General features: G+C 47.5%; 1 protein-coding gene across 1 annotated transcript in view; it reads right to left on the bottom strand.

Annotated features, from left to right (window-relative positions):
- The window catches only part of aldh16a1 (aldehyde dehydrogenase 16 family, member A1), a 79,630-nt gene that overhangs the window by 23,594 nt on the left and 37,647 nt on the right, over positions 1-18,389 (bottom strand). Inside the window, exons 7-9 of the mRNA XM_078237256.1 lie at positions 17,536-17,688; positions 16,648-16,845; positions 6,495-6,602 (exon numbers count right to left, since the gene is read on the bottom strand). Coding sequence (XP_078093382.1) covers positions 6,495-6,602; positions 16,648-16,845; positions 17,536-17,688 — 459 coding nt within the window. The remainder of the gene's footprint in view (positions 1-6,494; positions 6,603-16,647; positions 16,846-17,535; positions 17,689-18,389) is intronic.

Raw genomic sequence — 18,389 nt, forward strand, 5'->3', positions numbered from 1 at the left:
CTTAAGGGGGAGGGGAAACAGTCACAAGTCGTGGTACACATTGGTACCAACGACATAGGTAAGAGAAGGGACGGGGATTTAAAACAGGAATTTCGGGAGCTGGGCTGGAAGCTGAGAGCCAAGACAAAACATGTGGTCATCTCTGGTACGTTGCCAGTGCCACGTGATAGCGAGTTGAGGAACAGGGAGAGAGTGCAGTTAAACATGTGGTTGCAGGGATGGTGTAGGAGGGAGGGTTTCAGATACGTGGATAATTGGAACACATTCTGGGGAAGGTGGGACCTGTACAAACAGGACGGGGTGCACCTGAACCAGAGGGGCACCAATATCCTGGGAGGGAAATTTGATACGGCTCTTCAGGGGGGTTTAAACTAATTTGTCAGGGGAGTGGGAAAAGGAGTTGTAGTCCAGAAGTCAGTGTTGAGGGTGGTGAGGTATTGGGGAAGGTATCAGGGTCAAGGGTGGGTACCGGTAGACAGGAAGGTGGGTTGAAGTGTGTCTACTTCAATGCAATCCGGAACAAGGTAGATGAACTTGGGGCGTGGATTGGTACTTGGGACTACGATGTTGTGGCCATTACGGAGACGTGGGTAGAACAAGGACAGGAATGGTTGTTGGACGTTCCAGGGTATAGATGTTTCAGTAAGTGTAGGGAAGCTGGTAAAAGAGGTGGAGGAGTAGCATTGTTAATCAAGGATAGTTTAACGGCTGCGGAAAGGCACTTCGAGGGGGATCTGCACACTGAGGTAATATGGGCTGAGGTTAGAAATAGGAAAGGAGCGGTCACGTTGTTAGGAGTTTACTATAGGCCCCCAAATAGTAATAGAGATGTGGAGGAAGAAATTGCTAAGCAGATTATGGATATGTGTGGGGGTCACAGGGTAGTTGTCATGGGGAACTTTAACTTTCCAAATATTGATTGGAACCTTTGTAGGTCAAATAGTTCGGATGGGGCAGTTTTTGTGCAGTGTGTGCAGGAGGGTTTCCTGACACAATATGTGGATAGGCCGACAAGAGGTGAGGCCACATTGGATTTGGTACTGGGAAATGAACCGGGCCAAGTATTAGATTTGGTTGTGGGAGAGCACTTTGGAGATAGTGACCACAATTCGGTGTCTTTTGTTATTGCAATGGAGAGGGATAGGGCCGTACGGCAGGGCAAGGTTTACAATTGGGGGAGAGGTAATTATGATGCGATTAGGCAAGAATTAGGGAATTAGGATAGTTTAACGGCTGCGGAATTAGGGGACAGAAACTGTCAGGGAAAGGCACTAATGAAAAGTGGAACTTTTTCAAGGAACAAGGAACAAATACTGGGTGTCCTTGATAGCTATGTCCCTGTCAGGCAGGGAGGCAATGGCCGAGTGAGGGAACCATGGTTCACGAAAGAGGTGGAATGTCTTGTGAAAAGGAAGAGGGAAGCTTCTGTAGGGATGAGGAAACAAGGTTCAGATGGCTCGATTGAGGGTTACAAGTTAGCAAGGAACGAGCTGAAAAAGGGGCTTAGGAGAGCTAGGAGGGGACATGAGAAGTCTTTGGTGGGTCGGATCAAGGAAAACCCCAAGGCTTTTTACTCTTATGTGAGGAATAAAAGAATGACCAGGGTGAGGTTAGGGCCGGCCAAGGACAGTAGTGGGAACTTGTGTATGGAGTCAGTAGAGATAGGCGAGGTGATGAATGAATACTTTTCTTCAATGTTCACCAAGGAGAGGGGCCATGTTTTTGAGGAAGAGAAGGTGTTACAGGCTAATAGGCTGGAGGAAATAGATGTTCGGAGGGAGGATGTCCTGGCAGTTTTGAATAAACTGAAGGTCGATAAGTCCCCTGGGCCTGATGAAATATATCCTAGGATTCTTTGGGAGGCAAGGGATGAGATTGCAGAGCCTTTGGCTTTGATCTTTGGGTCCTCGCTGTCCACGGGGATGGTGCCAGAGGACTGGAGAATGGCGAATGTTGTTCCTCTGTTTAAGAAAGAGAATAGAAATGACCCTGGTAATTATAGACCGGTTAGTCTTACTTCAGTGGTTGGTAAATTGATGGAAAAGGTCCTTAGGGATGGGATTTACGACCATTTAGAAAGATGCGGATTAATCCGGGATAGTCAGCACGGATTCGTGAAGGGCAAGTCGTGCCTCACAAATTTGATTGAATTTTTTGAGGAGGTAACTAAGTGTGTTGATGAAGGTAGGGCAATTGATGTCATATGCATGGATTTTAGTAAGGCGTTTGATAAGGTCCCCCATGGTCGGCTTATGATGAAAGTGAGGAGGTGTGGGATAGAGGGAAAGTTGGCCGATTGGATAGGTAACTGGCTGTCTGATTGAAGACAGAGGGTGGTGGTGGATAGAAAATTTTCGGACTGGAGGCAGGTTGCTAGCGGAGTGCCACAGGGATCAGTGCTTGGTCCTCTGCTCTTTGTGATTTTTATTAATGACTTAGAGGAGGGGGCTGAAGGGTGGATCAGTAAATTTGCTGATGACACCAAGATTGGTGGAGTAGTGGATGAGGTGGAGGACTGTTGTAGGCTGCAAAGAGACATAGATAGGATGCAAAGCTGGGCTGAAAAATGGCAAATGGAGTTTAACCCTGATAAATGTGAGGTGATTCATTTTGGTAGGACTAATTTAAATGTGGATTACAGGATCAACGGTAGGGTTCTGAAGACTGTGGAGGAACAGAGAGATCTTGGGGTCCATATCCACAGATCTCTAAAGGTTGCCACTCAAGTGGATAGAGCTGTGAAGAAGGCCTATAGTGTGTTAGCTTTTATTAACAGGGGGTTGGAGTTTAAGAGCCGTGGGGTTATGCTGCAACTGTACAGGACCTTGGTGAGACCATATTTGGAATATTGTGTGCAGTGCTGGTCACCTCACTATAAGAAGGATGTGGAAGCGCTGGAAAGAGTGCAGAGGAGATTTACCAGGATGCTGCCTGGTTTGGAGGGTAAGTCTTATGAGGAAAGGTTGAGGGAGCTAGGGCTGTTCTCTCTGGAGCGGAGGAGGCTGAGGGGAGACTTAATAGAGGTTTATAAAATGATGAAGGGGATAGATAGAGTGAACGTTCAAAGACTATTTCCTCGGGTGGATGGAGCTATTACAAGGGGGCATAACTATAGGGTTCATGGTGGGAGATATAGGAAGGATATCAGAGGTAGGTTCTTTACGCAGAGAGTGGTTGGGGTGTGGGATGGACTGCCTGCAGTGATAGTGGAGTCAGACACTTTAGGAACATTTAAGCGGTTATTGGATAGGCACATGGAGCACACCAGGATGATAGGGAGTGGGATAGCTTGATCTTGGTTTCAGATAAAGCTCGGCACAACATCGTGGGCCGAAGGGCCTGTTCTGTGCTGTACTGTTCTATGTTTTTCGGACTGTGGGAGGAAACCGGACCACCCGGAGGAAACATATGCAAACACGGGGAGAACATGTAGGCTCTGCTCGGACAGTGACCTGAGGCCAGAAATCGAACCCAGGTCCCTGGCACTGTGAGGCCACCCCATGAGGTCATCCACCCCATCAGATATCCACCCCATCTGACGAAGGAGCAGTGCTCCGAAAGCTTATGGTATTTGCTACCAAATAAACCTGTTGGACTTTAACCTGGTGTTGTGAGACTTCTTACTGTGAGGCAGCAGTGCCACTGTGCAACCCATCATATTATTTTATGGTTCTATAAAATAAGAGGTACTAAAATTCAAACCATTAAATTAGGTGCCCTGTGAGAAAACAGAAACTCACCTTCAAGAAAGAGCTTACTGTGGTGGTTTTAAGATTAAGTCGGCAGGCCTCAGAGGTTCAAACAAACCAAGAGTTTTATTGAGAAGATGTTGACACTACAGGCTGCTATGTTACACTGCTCATTTGCCCGCACAAATGGCCGTTGGCGTCATGGGATCGGTCATTTAAAATACCCTTGACCCACTGCAAGGCTGCTAGTGAGGAAACACTAGACATACCTTGAACAAACAATATTTCCCTCCCCCTTACACCAAAGGGCGGCACGGTGGCACAGTGGTTGGGTCAGTGTGTGTGGAGTGTGCACATTCTGCCCGTGTCTGCGTGGGTTTCCTCCGGGTGCTCCGGACACTGGCCAAAAAAAAACATAACACTTGGCCTTGTTCTCCCGCTGTATGACCTTATCTTGCTGCTTTTTTTCAACAATTTATTTTGTCTTGGGGATTTTAGCAAATCGAATGCTGTGTGTAGCTGATGTCTAACCATCAGCAATGCTGGAGAAGCTTGGGGGTTTGTTGAGTGTGCAGTATTCCTGTACACGAGTAGGAATTGGCTCAAACATTGAGACAATGAACGTTGCTCTTCATTACCTTCGACGAATGTTTCATCGTCTGTACAAACCGTTCTGCCAATCCCTTTTCTGGCAGGATGATAAAGAGCGGATTGGATGTGAAGTCCATTCTCCTTCAAGACCCGTGCGTTGCTTTTGTGAAATGAACTGTGGCCCATTCTCGCTCACGGGTTTTTCAGGGTAAGAGAATCCGCTGAAGATTTCACCCAATTGTTTTCTCCGCTGACATTGTCTTCATGGTCGCAACTTCAGGTCATTTCGACTTGGATGAGAAACATACGCCCTTCGGACTGTCCAGCATGGTCAACGTGCACCCATTGCCAGGCCTTTTCTGGCCATTCCCAAGAACGTAAGGGGGCTAATGGTGGCAGGTTCCGCACTTTTCCGCAAGGCGAACACATTCCCGCCTTCTCCTCCATTCCGGCTTTATCCAAGGTCCTGGACATGAAAACTATCGGCTTCTCTTCATTTGTGGGCATTATGTGGGAAACCATCGCCCCGATCCCATAAGGTGATGCGTCACACGCCAACTGGTTCGCAGGATTGATTCCGGGGATGAAAGGGGTTGACATACGAGGAGAGATTGAACAGTTTGGGCTTGTACTCGCTGGAATTTAGAAAGGTGAGGAGGGGATCTGATCGAGGTATATAAAATACTAAAAGTAATTGATAAAGTGAATGTAGACCAAATGTTTCCCCTTGTGGGGCAATCTAGAACAAGAGGTCACAGGCATAGGTTGAGAGACGATAAATTTAAGACTGAACTACTTCTCGCAGAGGGTGGTGAATTTGTGGAACTCGCTGCCCCATAGCGCGGTGGAGTCTGAATCATTAAATGGTTTCAAGGAGGTAAATATATTTCTGATAAAAAATGGGTTAAAGGGGTATGGGGAACAGGTGGGGAGGTGGATTTGAGACCAGGCAGAGATCAGCCATGATCTGATTGAATAGCGGAGCAGGCTCGAAGGGCTGAATTACCTACTTCTGCTCCTATGTTCCTAACTGCAGAGCTAGCTTTGGATCAGAATGTGTCAGGACTTCTGACTTGAGTAGCATCTCTATGACTTGCACGAGCGCCCTTTCACACTGATTATTTCCACCTTTTATTCTAACACAGTAAATTGGGTAAGAGTTTTAGAATAGTAGCCAGCTTAGGGACAAGCCTTCCATAATAATTTAGTTGACCCAAGATTGATCGAAGTTGGCTCAGATTCTGAGTGAGTGAGTGCCTCCTAATGGCTTTGACTTTCAAAGGTGACTTGTGCAGTCCCATTGTGTCTGCAACGACCCAGAGATTCGATCGAGGATTGGAAAAATTCATATTTGTCTTTTCGGATGCTTAATTCACAATCTTCTAATCTTTGGAGTGTGGCACCTAGGCACCTTGCAGAGAAGTTCTTACTCATTCTTTCCAGTAACCAAGATGTCATCGCAGTAACATGGGACTCGGTGTTAAACTTGGTCTTTAGCTTGTTGAAATAAGGCTGGTGCAGAAGTGGTGCCAAATGGTAGACTTTTATATCAAAATAACCCTTTGTGTGTCACAATAGTCAAGAACTTTGAATTTGGATCAACATTAATTTCAAGATATGCTCGACAGAGTGGAGTTTGCCCGTTCTCCCTGTGTCTGCATGGGTTTCTTCCGGGTGTTCTGGTTTCCTCCCAAAGTCCAAAGATGATGTGGAGACGCCGGCGTTGGACTGGGGTGGGCACGGTAAGAAGTCTCACAACACCAGGTTAAAGTCCAACAGGTTTATTTGGAATCACGAGCTTTCAGGTGAGTGATGAAGGAGCAGCGCACCAAAAGCTCGCGATTTCAAATAAACCTGTCGGTCTTTAACCTAGTGTTCTGAGACTTCTCATCGAGTCCAAAGATGTGCAGGTTAGGGGGACTGGCCTGCTAAATTGTCCCTTAGTGTCCGTGGATGTATAGGTTAGATAGATTAGCCATGGGAAATGTGTGGGGTCATGGGGATAGGGCAGGGGAGTGGGCCTGGGCAAGATATTTTGTCAGAGAGTCAGTGCAGATTCGAGGGGCCAAATGGCCTCTTCAGCACTGTTGGGATTTTTTTTAATTCATTCATGGGACATGGGCCTCACTGGCTGGTCAGGATTTATTTCCTATCCCTAGTTGCCGCAATCATCACTAGGAAACACTAGAAATACCACAAACACTCAACACTTACCTCTTCACGGACAACGCGGGAGACTGTGCTCACGTGGGTGATGAGGGTGGGTGGGTAGAAGAGTCCCTTCTGAGCTTTCTGATGCATTCCTTGACACATCTGATACACCTGCAACGAGAAGGAGGGATATTTAATGCGGCTGCCCTGGGTCTAAGATGGCAATCGTGAAGTAGGAAGGCCCTGTCTTTAGAACAAAGAAAAGTACAGCATAGGAACAGGCCCTTCGGCCCTCCAGGCCGCGCCGATCAGGATGCCTGCCTAGACTAAAACCGTATGCACTTAGAGTCTGTATCCTTCCATTCCCATCCTATTCATGTATTCATCTAGTTGCCCCTTAAATGCCGCTATCGTACCTGCTTCCATCACTTCCCCAGGCAGCGCGTTCCAGATATTCACCACCCTCTGTGTAAAAACTTGCCTCGCACATCTCCTCTAAACTTTTCCCCACGCACCTTAAACCTATGTCCCCTAGTACTTGACTTTTCTACCCTAGGAAGGAGCATCTGAGTATCCACTCTGTCCATGCCACTCGTAATCTTGTGAACCTCATTCAGGTCACCCCTCAACCTCCGTCGTTCCAGTGAGAACAAACCGAGTTTGGCCCATCGTGTCTGTGCCGGCCATATAAGCAAAGAGGTAACCTGCTTAACCTACTTCCCAGCTCTTGATCCAAAGCACTGTACATTATGGCACGTACAAATCAACCATGTATCATGATACTTGGGTGGCTTAGCTCAGTGGGCTGGACGGCTGGTTAGTGATGTCGAGCGACGCCAACAGCGTGGGTTCAATTCCCGTACCGGGTGAAGGTTATTCATGAAGGCCCCCGCCTTCTCAACCTTGCCCCTCGCCTGAAGTGTACATGCATCTACACTTCAAGAGCAGAGCCAAGTGTTTTTTTCTTACATCCAGTGAAGGTTTCTGCCTCTTTATCGGGTAGAGAGTTCCAATGCCCATGGGTGAAAACATTTCTATTCGACTCCCCTCTAATCTTGGCACAGTGGTTAGCATTGATGCCTCATAGCGCCAGGGACCCGGGTTCGATTCCCAGCTTGGGACGCTGTCTGCGTGGAGTTTGCACGTTCTCCCTGTGGGTTTCCTCCGGGGACTCCGGTTTCCTCCCATAGTCCAAAAGATGTGCTGGTTAGGGTGCATTGACCCGAACAGGCACCGGAGTATGGCAACTAGGGGAATTTCACAGTAACTTCATTGCAGCGTTAATGTAAGCCCTACATGTGACTAATAAATAAATTAATAAACTTTTACCAATTATTTTAAATCTGTTCCTCCTGATATTTGGCCTTTCTGCTGAGGGACATGGAAACTTCCCATCCACTCAGTTTTATACACCTTAATTAAATCTCCTAAGGCTCCTCTATCCCATAGGTTAAAAAAAACCCAGAGGCTAGCCAAGCTTTCGTCATTGCCCCATGTTTTGGCAAAATCCTTGTAAATTTCTCCTGTACCCTCTCTTGTTACGATCACACCTGTTGTGGAGTTGAGTTTGTGAAGTGTGGTCCCTTTAAAAGCTGTTTTTGTGTTAAGCACTTGAATGTTTAAAATGCAGGTATACAGGGTACACAGATTGCAACATTTGTAGCAGAGACCAAAAATACATCAGGATTGCCTCAGTAACAGGCTTTGCAGGTTTCTTTTGCATTTTGACAGCCTATCAGTTTAAAGAAGACACTCAGCTATCAAATTTGAATTTGCTGTCGTTGACAACATCAGACCAATCCTGGTGTAAAAAAATTGTTAACTCATCACAGCTATAAAAAGGGGAACTCAACTGCCTGCCTGGAGTTCCACCGGAGAGCTGCCACCTCTCAACACAGAGAGGGCAAGTGTGGCTCCCTGCCAGCTTAAAATATCTCTCAAGAGAAATCTCTATCTAACAAAGGGTACGAAAAATCCGAAAGAACTTGTAGACAGTGAAATCGCCAGAAGAATTCCAAATGTTTTTCCAAAGCCACAAAACCTGTTTAATTTTTTTTTCAGTGTGACTAAATTTTTTTTTTTGGTAATGAATGATCCATGTCTTTATTTGAACACATTCCAGTAGAACCTTACTTTAATTGTAATGTTAGTTGTTTGGTTTAAGTTCCTGGTTGGTTAATAACTTGTTAATTATTCACTTAAAGTGAGTGTCAGACCTTTCTGTTAATGACCCTCTAAATGTTAATGAAGAATAGTTAACACCTTCCCAAATACGTTTAGCAGATTATGAAGCGAGGTAGACCTCTTTGGGGGATTCAACGTGAATTTTATAAAGGGGATCAACCTCTGCGTTGTAACACACCCTTCCGGTAAAGTGACAAGCAGAAGTGTGCCTGTCTTTGCCACACTTGTTCCGAGTGAGAATCTGAGAGTCAGCAGAGCGGAACTAAATTACCCTTTGGATGAAGGTATACATCATAGAAATCATAGAAACCCTACAGTGCAGAAGGAGGCCATTCGGCCCATCGAGTCTGCACCGACCACAATCCCACCCAGGCCCTACGCCCATATCCCTACATATTTACCCGCTAATCCCTCTAACCTACACATCTCAGGACACTAAGGGGCAATTTTAGCATGGCCAATCAACCTAACCCGCACATCTTTGGAATGTGGGAGGAAACCGGAGCACCCGGAGGAAACCCACGCAGACACGAGGAGAATGTGCAAACTCCACACAGTGACCCAAGCCGGGAATCGAACCCAGGTCCCTGGAGCTGTGAAGCAGCAGTGCTAACCACTGTGCTACCGTGCTATCATGATGTATGGTCGGTTTAGCTCAGTTGGCTGGATGGCTGGGTAGTGACGCGGAGCAACGCAAACAGCGAGGGTTCAATTCCCGTACCGGTTGAGGTTATCCATGAGGGCCCCCACCTTCTGAACCTTGTCCCTTGCTGGAGGTGTGGTGAACCTCAGGTTAAATCACCACCAGTCATCAAGAGGGAGAGCAGCCTATCGTCATCTGGGACTATGGTGACTTTACTTACTAATACCATACTATAGCACTTCAAGTTCATATCCAATTATTTTTCAATGCGAGATGCTTTCTGTTTCTACTACCCTTTCAGGCAGCGAGTTCCAGAACCCCACCAATCCTCTGGGTGAAAAACATTACTCCTCAAGTCCCCTTTAATCATTCCAATCATTACTTGAAATTAATGTTCCCTGGTTACTGACGTCTCTGCTAGTGTAAATAGGTCCTTTCTATCCCCTCTATCTAGACCTCTCAATTTTATATGTCCCTCAAAGATGTGCAGGTTAGGTTGATTGGCCATGCTAAATTCCCCCTTAGTGTCAGGGGGATTATCAGGGTGGGGTTACAGGGATAGGGCCTGGGTGGGATTGTTGTTCGATGAGCTAAAGAGCCTCCTTCTGCACTGTAGGGATTCTATAATTCTCAGCCTCTTCTTCCAAAGAAAATAATCACAGCTGACCCAGTCTTAACTCGTGGCTAAAATCAGCAAAAATTCTCGACTGTTACTGAGTAAATGGGACTAGAGTGCATTAGGAATAAAGATTACACAGATATAAGCTCCCCTGATGGCCCCGTGATCTGTGTAAGGAATCTAACAGACGAAAACATCTGCGGCAATCGCTGGTCTGTGTTGAGTTACCTTAGCTGATCCATCTCAGGTTAACAGCATCACATTTGGCCTCAGCATCCTTGAGGCAGGGGAACAGGGGAAAATAAACGCACAGCTGGTCACTACATGGTGAACTCGATCAGCATTGTGGGATCCTCTGTATGGTTTGCCCAGTTAAAAGGGCTTCATTTTAAGGTATTTGAGAGCTTCAAGTTTTTAGACGTTCAGATCACCAACAACCTGCCCTGCCCCCCCCCCCCCCCCCCCCTCCTCATGCCAATAGTTAAGAAAGCCCACCAATGCCTCTACTTTCTCAAAAGACTAAGGAAATCTGGCATGTCAGCTATGACTCCCACCAACTTTTACAGATGCACCATAGAAAGCATTCTTTCTAGTTGTATCACAGCTTGGTCTGGCTCCTGCTCTGCCCAAGACCGCAAGGAACTACAAAAGGTTGTGAGTATAACCCAATCCATCACACAAACCAGCCTCCCATCCATTGACCCTGTCCACACTTCCCGCTGCCTCGGCAAAGCAGCCAGCATAATTAAGGCCCCCACGCACCCCGGACATTCTCTCTTCCACCTTCTTCCTTCGGGAAAAGTATACAAAAGTCTGAGGTCACGTACCAACCGACTCAAGAACAGCTTCTTCCCTGCTGCTGTCAGACTTTTGAATGGACTTACCTCACATTAATTGATCTTTCTCTACACCCTAGCTATGACTGTAACACTACATTCTGCACCCTCTCCTTTCCTTCTCTATGAACACTTTGCTTTGTCTGTTTAGCACGCAAGAAATAATACTTTTCACTATGTTAATACATGTGACAATAAATCAAATCAAAATAATGTAACTAACTGTGCTTTGCTTTCAGCTAACTTTAGCTATTGACATTGGTAAGGCCACACTTGGAATACTGTGTACAGTTCTGGTCACCCTATTATAGAAAGGATATTATTAAACTAGAAAGAGTGCAGAAAAGATTTATTAGGATGCTACCAGGACTTGATGGTTTGAGTTATAAGGAGAGGTTGGATAGACTGGGATTTTTTTCTCTGGAGCGTAGGAGGCTGAGGGGTGATCTTATAGAGGTCTATAAAATAATGAGGGGCATAGATCAGCTAGATAGTCAATATCTTTTCCCAAAGGTAGAGGAGTCTAAAACTAGAGGGCATAGGTTTAAGGTGAGAGGGGAGAGATACAAAAGGGTCCAGAGGGGCAGTTTATTTTCCCCCACAGAGGGTGGTGAGTGTCTGGAACAAACTGCCAGAGGTAGTAGGAGAGGCGGGTACAATTTTGTCTTTTAAAAAGCATTTAAACAGTTACATGGGCAAGATGGGTATAGAGGGATATGGGCCAAACGCAGGCAATTGGGGCTAGCTTAGGGGTTAAAGAAAGGGGTGGCATGGACAAGTTGGGCCGAAGGGCCTGTTTCCATGCTGTAAACCTCTATGACTCTATAACTTAAGCTAATTTGGCCACATCAGCTTGGAATTCTGGGTTTAGCTTAGAAACTTGGTTACATTTTAAAAATGAAGTGTTAAGCAGAAATGATTCTAGTCATAAACAAGCTCCATGGTCACAGATGCGAGTTGTTTTTCAAAAGTTAGAGACATCATTTGTACTGTTTGCACTCCTGGTAATTTCATAATATAAGGTAAGTTATAATGCTCCGTATAGCTAAATGTTTGAGGTCCAGTTCTATTCAGTTGCTGTTTTTTTTAAAGAGTTTATTTATTAGTCACAAGTACGCTTACATCAAGCGGCACAATGGTTAGCACTGCTGCCTCACAGCGCCAAGGACTTGGGTTCGATTCCCGGCTTGGGTCACTGTCTGTGTGGAGTCTGTACATTCTCCCCGTGTCTGTGTGGGTTTCCTCCGGGTGCTTCGGTTTCCTCCCACATTCTGAAAGGTGTGCTGGTTCGGGTGCATTGACCCAAAGAGGTGCCGGACTGTGGCGACTCGGGGAATTTCGCAGTAACTTCATTGCAGTGTAAGCCTGACTTGTGACTAATAAATAAATTTTAAACTTTAACACTGCAATGAAGTTACTGTGAAAATCCCCTAGTTGCCGCACTCCAGTGCCAATTCGGGTACACTGAGGGAGAATTTAGCATAGCCAATGCACCTAACCAGCACAACTTTCGACAGGAGGAGGAAACCCACGCAGACACGGGGGAAATGTGCAAACTCCACACAGACAGTGACCCAAGCTGGGAATCGAACCCGGGTCCCTGGTGCTGTGAGGCAGCAGTGCTAACCACTGTGCCACCCATGCTGTACAAGCAGTTACATAGAAACATAGAAAACTACAGCACAAAACGGGCCCTTCGGCCCCACAAGTTGTGCCGAACATATCCCTACCTTTTAGGCCTACCTATTATAACCCTCCATCCTATTAAGTCCCATGTACTCATCCAGGAGTCTCTTAAAAGACCCTATTGAGTTTGCCTACACCACCACTGACGGCAGCCGATTCCACTCGCCCACCACCCTCTGTGTGAAAAACTTCCCCCTAACATTTCCCCTGTACCTACCCCCCAGCACCTTAAACCTGTGTCCTCTCGTAGCAGCCATTTCCACCCTGGGAAAAAGCCTCTGAGAGTCCACCCGATCTATGCCTCTCAACATCTTATACACCTCTATTAGGCCTCCTCTCATCCTACGTCTCTCGAAGGAGAAAAGATCGAGCTCCCTCAGCCTATCCTCATAAGGCATGCCACTCAATCCAGGCAACATCCTTGTAAATCTCCTCTGCACCCTTTCAATCTTTTCCACATCCTTCCTGTAATGAGGCGACCAGAACTGAGCACAGTACTCCAAGTGGGGTCTGACGAGGGTCTTATATAGCTCCTCTCTCTCTCACTGGTAAAATTAATCTCTTCTGCTTTCTGTAAAATGCTAATTATAAAGGATGCGGAATAAAGAAGTTTCCACTTCGAACCAGTCGCGCTCAAGTTTTATTCTGAAGAAGAAAGTAGACCCTGCAGGCATGCTGTCTGCATCATCAACGATAGAATCAGGCTCAGCCGTATCAGTCCCCACCAGTCAAACTGCTTGCTGACATTCACTGCCAAGGTCGCGTGTGGAAGAGCAACTTGATGAGGTGCTGGATGACACCAGTCGAACTTGGGAGGAAAGGCACTCAGATAATTGTTATCTAATGTTGCCAGAAGAAATTGGCGAGTTCACCTTGGAAGAAACTCACAGAAATGGATGAACTGAACAGGTGGCAAAAGCAGAGCAATGGGCTGAGAGAAAAGCGGACACTCACACGGACACAGAATGAGAACCTGAAACCAAGCAGAACAGCTAAATCATTGCATGTTGGATGGCACGGTGGTACAGTGGTGAGCCTCAGAGCGCTGGGGACCCCGGCCTCGGGTCACTGTCCGCGTGGAGCTTGCGCATTCTCCCTGTGTCTGCCTGGGTTTCCTCCGGTTTCCTCCCACACTCCAAAAATATGCAGGTTAGGTGGATTGGCCATGCTAAATTGTTCCTTAGTGTCCCAAGATCATAGAATCCCTACAGTACAGAAGGAGACTATTCGGCCCATCCAGTCTGTACTGACCACAATCCCATCCAGGCCCTATTCCCGTAACTCCACCTATTTACCCTGCTAATCACCCTGACACTAGGATCAATTTGGTGTGGCCAATCAACCTAAACCTAACCCGCACATCTTTGGACGGTGGGAGGAAACCGGAACACCCGGAGGAAACCCACACAGGCACGGGGAGAACGTGCAGACTCCACACGGACAGTCACCCAAGCCGGGGATCGAAGCCGGGTCCATGGCGCAGTGAAGCAGCAGTGCCAACCACTGTGCCACCGAAGATGAGTAGGTTAGGTGGATTAGCCACACTAAATTGCCCCTTCGTGTTCGGAGAGGTCCGGGTTAAGTGGATTGGCCGTGCTAAGTTACCCCTTAGTGTCAGGGGGATTAGCAGGGTAAATACGTGGAGTTATGGGGATAGAGCCTGCGTGGGATTGTTGTTGGTGCGGACTCAATGGGCTGAATGGCCTCTTTCGGCACTGTAGGGTTTCTAAGCGACGGGAAGAAAAGCTAACCAAAAATAATCGATATAACGGCTGGGATTTTCCTAGCTCGATTGCAGCAGGAGGGTTCAGCAACACGAGCGGAAAATATTGTGAGAATTGCAAAGTCCTGTTTTACATTGGTGTGAACACGTGACACAATTGCCCCTCCCACCATTAGTGATGTAATTTGAATATATTAACATATAATTATCAGGCCCGTCACTGCCCCCCCTCCCCAGTCAGACAAACACCAGTGTGAGGGCAGAAAGGTGGGAATCACGACTGATCTCCCAAGGTGAGCACCTGGCAAGCAGACCTCCCAGGGGAGCTCAGGTGAGTGCAGCACTCATGGGGAGGTCATGCCCGAGTGCTGCCCAGCTCCCGGCACTTCCCAGGCAGCCCCAGGGGGCCTGATCCTCGGTTGACTAAGTTGGTGATGGGGCAGGTGAATACACCATGGGACCCAACCCTTTAAGTTCTTTTTCCGCCCCCCAACATCACGGACTATCAAAGAACCCCTAGAGTGCAGAAGAGGCCATTTGGCCCATCAATCTGCACCGATTCTCTGACAGAGTATCTTACCCATCCTATCTCTGTATTCCCACACATTTACCATGGCTTATCCCACCTAACCTACACATCTTGGGACACGAAGTGACAATTGGGCATGGTCAATTCGCCTAATCTACACATCTTTGGTGTGGGGGGGAAACCAGAGCACCCAGAGGAAACCCACACAGACACGAGGAGAACGTGCAAACTCCACACAGTCACCCAACGCCGGGATCAAACCCGGCTCCCTGACGCTGTGAGGCAGCAGTGCTGACCGCTGTGCCACCATTGGCAGAAAGCGGAGAAAGCTGCCAGTGCTGTCAGTGGTTTCGACGCCCGTCCAATGTCGACCTTTGCCGGTCTCAGGAAAGATCTCACCCAGTCAGCAAAACAAACTGTTGGGGACAGGGCAACTTGTCTAGTTTCCAACTGTTGAATCAAAAAAAAAGGAACTACAAAAAGTTGCGAATGTAGGCCAATCCATCACGCAAACCAGCCTCCCATCCATTGACTCTGTCTACACTTCCCGCTGCCTCTTAAAAGCAGCCGGCATAATCAAGGAGCCCAAGCACCCCGGACATTCTCTCTTCCACCTACTTCCTTCGGGAAAAAGATACAAAAGTCTGAGGTCAGGTACCAACCGACTCAAGAACAGCTTCTTCCCTGCTGCCGTCAGACTTTTGAATGGACCTACTTTATATTAAGTTGATCTTTCTCTACACCCTAGCTGTGACTGTAACACTACATTCTGCACTCTCTCCTTTCCTTCTCTATGAACGGTATGCTTTGTCTGTATCGCGTGCAAGAAACAATACTTTTCACTGTATGTTAATATGTGTGACAATAATAAATCAAATCAAATTTTAGATTCCAAAACTAATTGCTGCATTATAGCTCGCCAGGCTAGATAAAGGAAATTTGCTAATGCCAATGTTTTGGGTTTTAATTGTTTGAAGATCATAAGAGCAAGGAATGATTGCGAGTAGTGGAGGGGTTCTGAAGCCACTGAAAGAAGAATCATTTTAAGCCGGACATGATGCAGTGAGCTTCGATTCCAATAAAGTCTCGGTCAGTGAAGAGCCGTGTTGGGATTATCGATCAATAATCATAAATTGTCGCTGGGGGTATCTTTTTTTTTAAGTCGTGCACTCACTTGATGAAGGAGCGGCGCTCCAAAAGCTCGAGCTACCAAATAAACCTGTTGGACTTTAACCTGGTGTTGTGAGACTACTTGCTGTGCCCACCCCAGTCCAACGCCGGCATCTCCACATCATCTTTTTTTAAAAATAAAGCTTATTTATTAATGTCACATGTAGGCTTACATTATGCAATGAGGTTACTGTGAAAATGTCTGTGTGGAGTCTGCACATTCTCCGTGTGTATGAGTAGGTTTCCTCCGGGTGCTCTGGTTTCCCCCCACACTCCAAAGATGTGCGGGTTAGGTGGATTGGCCTTGCTAAATTGACCCTTAATGTCCCGGGATGCGTAGGTTAGAGGGATTAGTGGGTAAATATGTGGGATTAGGGGAATAGGGCCTGGGTGGGATTGTTGTCGATGCAGACTCGATGGATCGAATGGCGTCCTTCTGCATTGTAGGGATTCTATGGTTCTATAAAATCCCCTAGTCACCACACTCCGGCGCCTGTTCGGGTACACTGAGGGAGAATTTAGCATGGCCAAGGCACCCTAACCAGCACGTCTTTTGGACTGTGGGAGGGAACTGGAGCACCTGGAGGAAACCCAGGCAGATGTGGGGAGAACGTGCAGACTCCGCACAGACAGTGACCCAAGCTGGGAATTGAACCCGGGTCCCTGGCGCTGTGAGGCAGCAGTGCGCCACCGTGCATTTCCAGCTTTTTCTGGGGTTCTTTGTTGCAAATATCAGAATTTCCTCGCAGGTCAGTGCCTGGTTAGGCAGGCTGAGGTTTCAACAGCTGCAAGATAATGGAGGCATGATTATTTTTTAACCTCTTACTTCTGCTCCTTCAGCCTTCGCCAGCTCCACATACTCCATGATTGTCTTCTTCTGTGATTCATCCACCAGCGCACCCATGTCGATGCCCTTGTCCAGGCTGTCACCGACACGCAGGCTTTTCATTCGCTGCTTCAGCCGGCCTACCAGGTCGTCAGCAACCGACTCCTGCATCAGCACTCTGGAGCCTGCGCTGCAGATCTACGAGAAAAGGAACACTATTAATCCCGGAGCGATCGAGAACATGGCACATTTATTTTTCAGCTGCCACAGGGCGAGGGACGCCAACACAGGGGTGGCGAGAGCCGAGTGCTATAATCATTCGACTATTAACCCAGAAACTCAGCTAATGTTCTGGGAACCCGGGTTCGCATCCCGCAGTGGAATTTGAATTCAATAAAAAATATCTGGAATTAAGAACCGACTGATGACCATGAAACCATTGTCGATTGTTGGAGAAACACATCTGGTTGACTAATGTCCCTTTCGGCAAGGAAATCTGCCGTCCTTACCTGGTCTGGCCGACGTGTGACTCCAGAGTCTCAGCTATTGTGGTTGACTCTCAACTGCCCTCTGAAATGGCCGAGCGAGACACTCAGTTCAAGGGCAACTAGGGATGGGCAATAAATGCTGGCCTAGCCAGCGACACCCATGTCCCATGAATGAATGTGGTAAGAAACACTGGGGGGGGGGGGGGGGGGGTCGGTGGAGCAAGAAACACTGGGGGGGGGGGGGGGGGTCGGTGGAGCACTTTGCATTTAGTGCACTCAGTGGCAGTGCCGGACATTTCCTGGGAGTTTGTTATCTGGACAATTACAGCACGCAGGCTTACATTAGCTGAACGCCCCCCCACCCCCCCATCCCCCCCTCCCCCCCAGAAACTAGCCTCACCTGTCCTTGGTTGAACCAAATTGCATCCACCAGGCCTTCCACCACGCTGTCCAAATCAGCTGTATCGAACACAATGAAAGGAGACTTCCCGCCAAGTTCCAGCGATAGTTTCTTGCCGGTGCCTGCTGTGGCTCGACGGAGAAGTTGCCCGACCTGTGTGGCACAGTAGGAGGGTCAGGTCACATCACGAAACATACAAGATCTCGAAGGGGTTTGACAGGGTAGACGGAGAGATTGCTTCCCTTGGCTGGGGAAATTGGGAATCGGGAACACTGGTCCACTCCCTCCAGGTTAACGGGTCGATCAGTTCAGGCTGAGGTGAGGAGAAATGTCTTTCACTGTGAATCTTTGGAACGCTCTACCCTAGCGGGTTGTGAGGAGATGGGAGCAGGGTGATAATATCACCGGACCAGTAATCCAGACTAATGATCTGGGAATAAAAACAGAAAATGCTGGGAAACCTCAGCACGTCTGACAGCATCTGTGCAAAAGAGAATAGAGCCAACGTTTCGAATCTGGATGACCCTTTGTCAGAGCTAAAGACAAAGATCTGGGAATGTGCGTTCAGGTCCCATCAAATTGCCAAGGTGGAAAAAAAAAATCAAATAATAAATCTGGAATTACAAAGCTGGCCATTAAACTATCAGTTGCCGTTATAAAAACCCAAGTGGGTCACTAATGTCCTTTAGGGAAGGAAATCTGCCGTCCTTACCCGGTCTGGCCTACGCGTGAGTCCAGAGCCACAGCAATGTGGTTGACTCTCAACTGCCCTCCAAGGGCAACTAGGGATGGGCAATAAATGCTGGCCCAGCCAACGACGCCCATGTCCCACGAATTAAAGAAGAAAACAAAAA

This window comes from Mustelus asterias, chromosome 21 (assembly GCF_964213995.1).
Source record: "Mustelus asterias chromosome 21, sMusAst1.hap1.1, whole genome shotgun sequence".
NCBI classification, from domain to species: domain Eukaryota; kingdom Metazoa; phylum Chordata; class Chondrichthyes; order Carcharhiniformes; family Triakidae; genus Mustelus; species Mustelus asterias.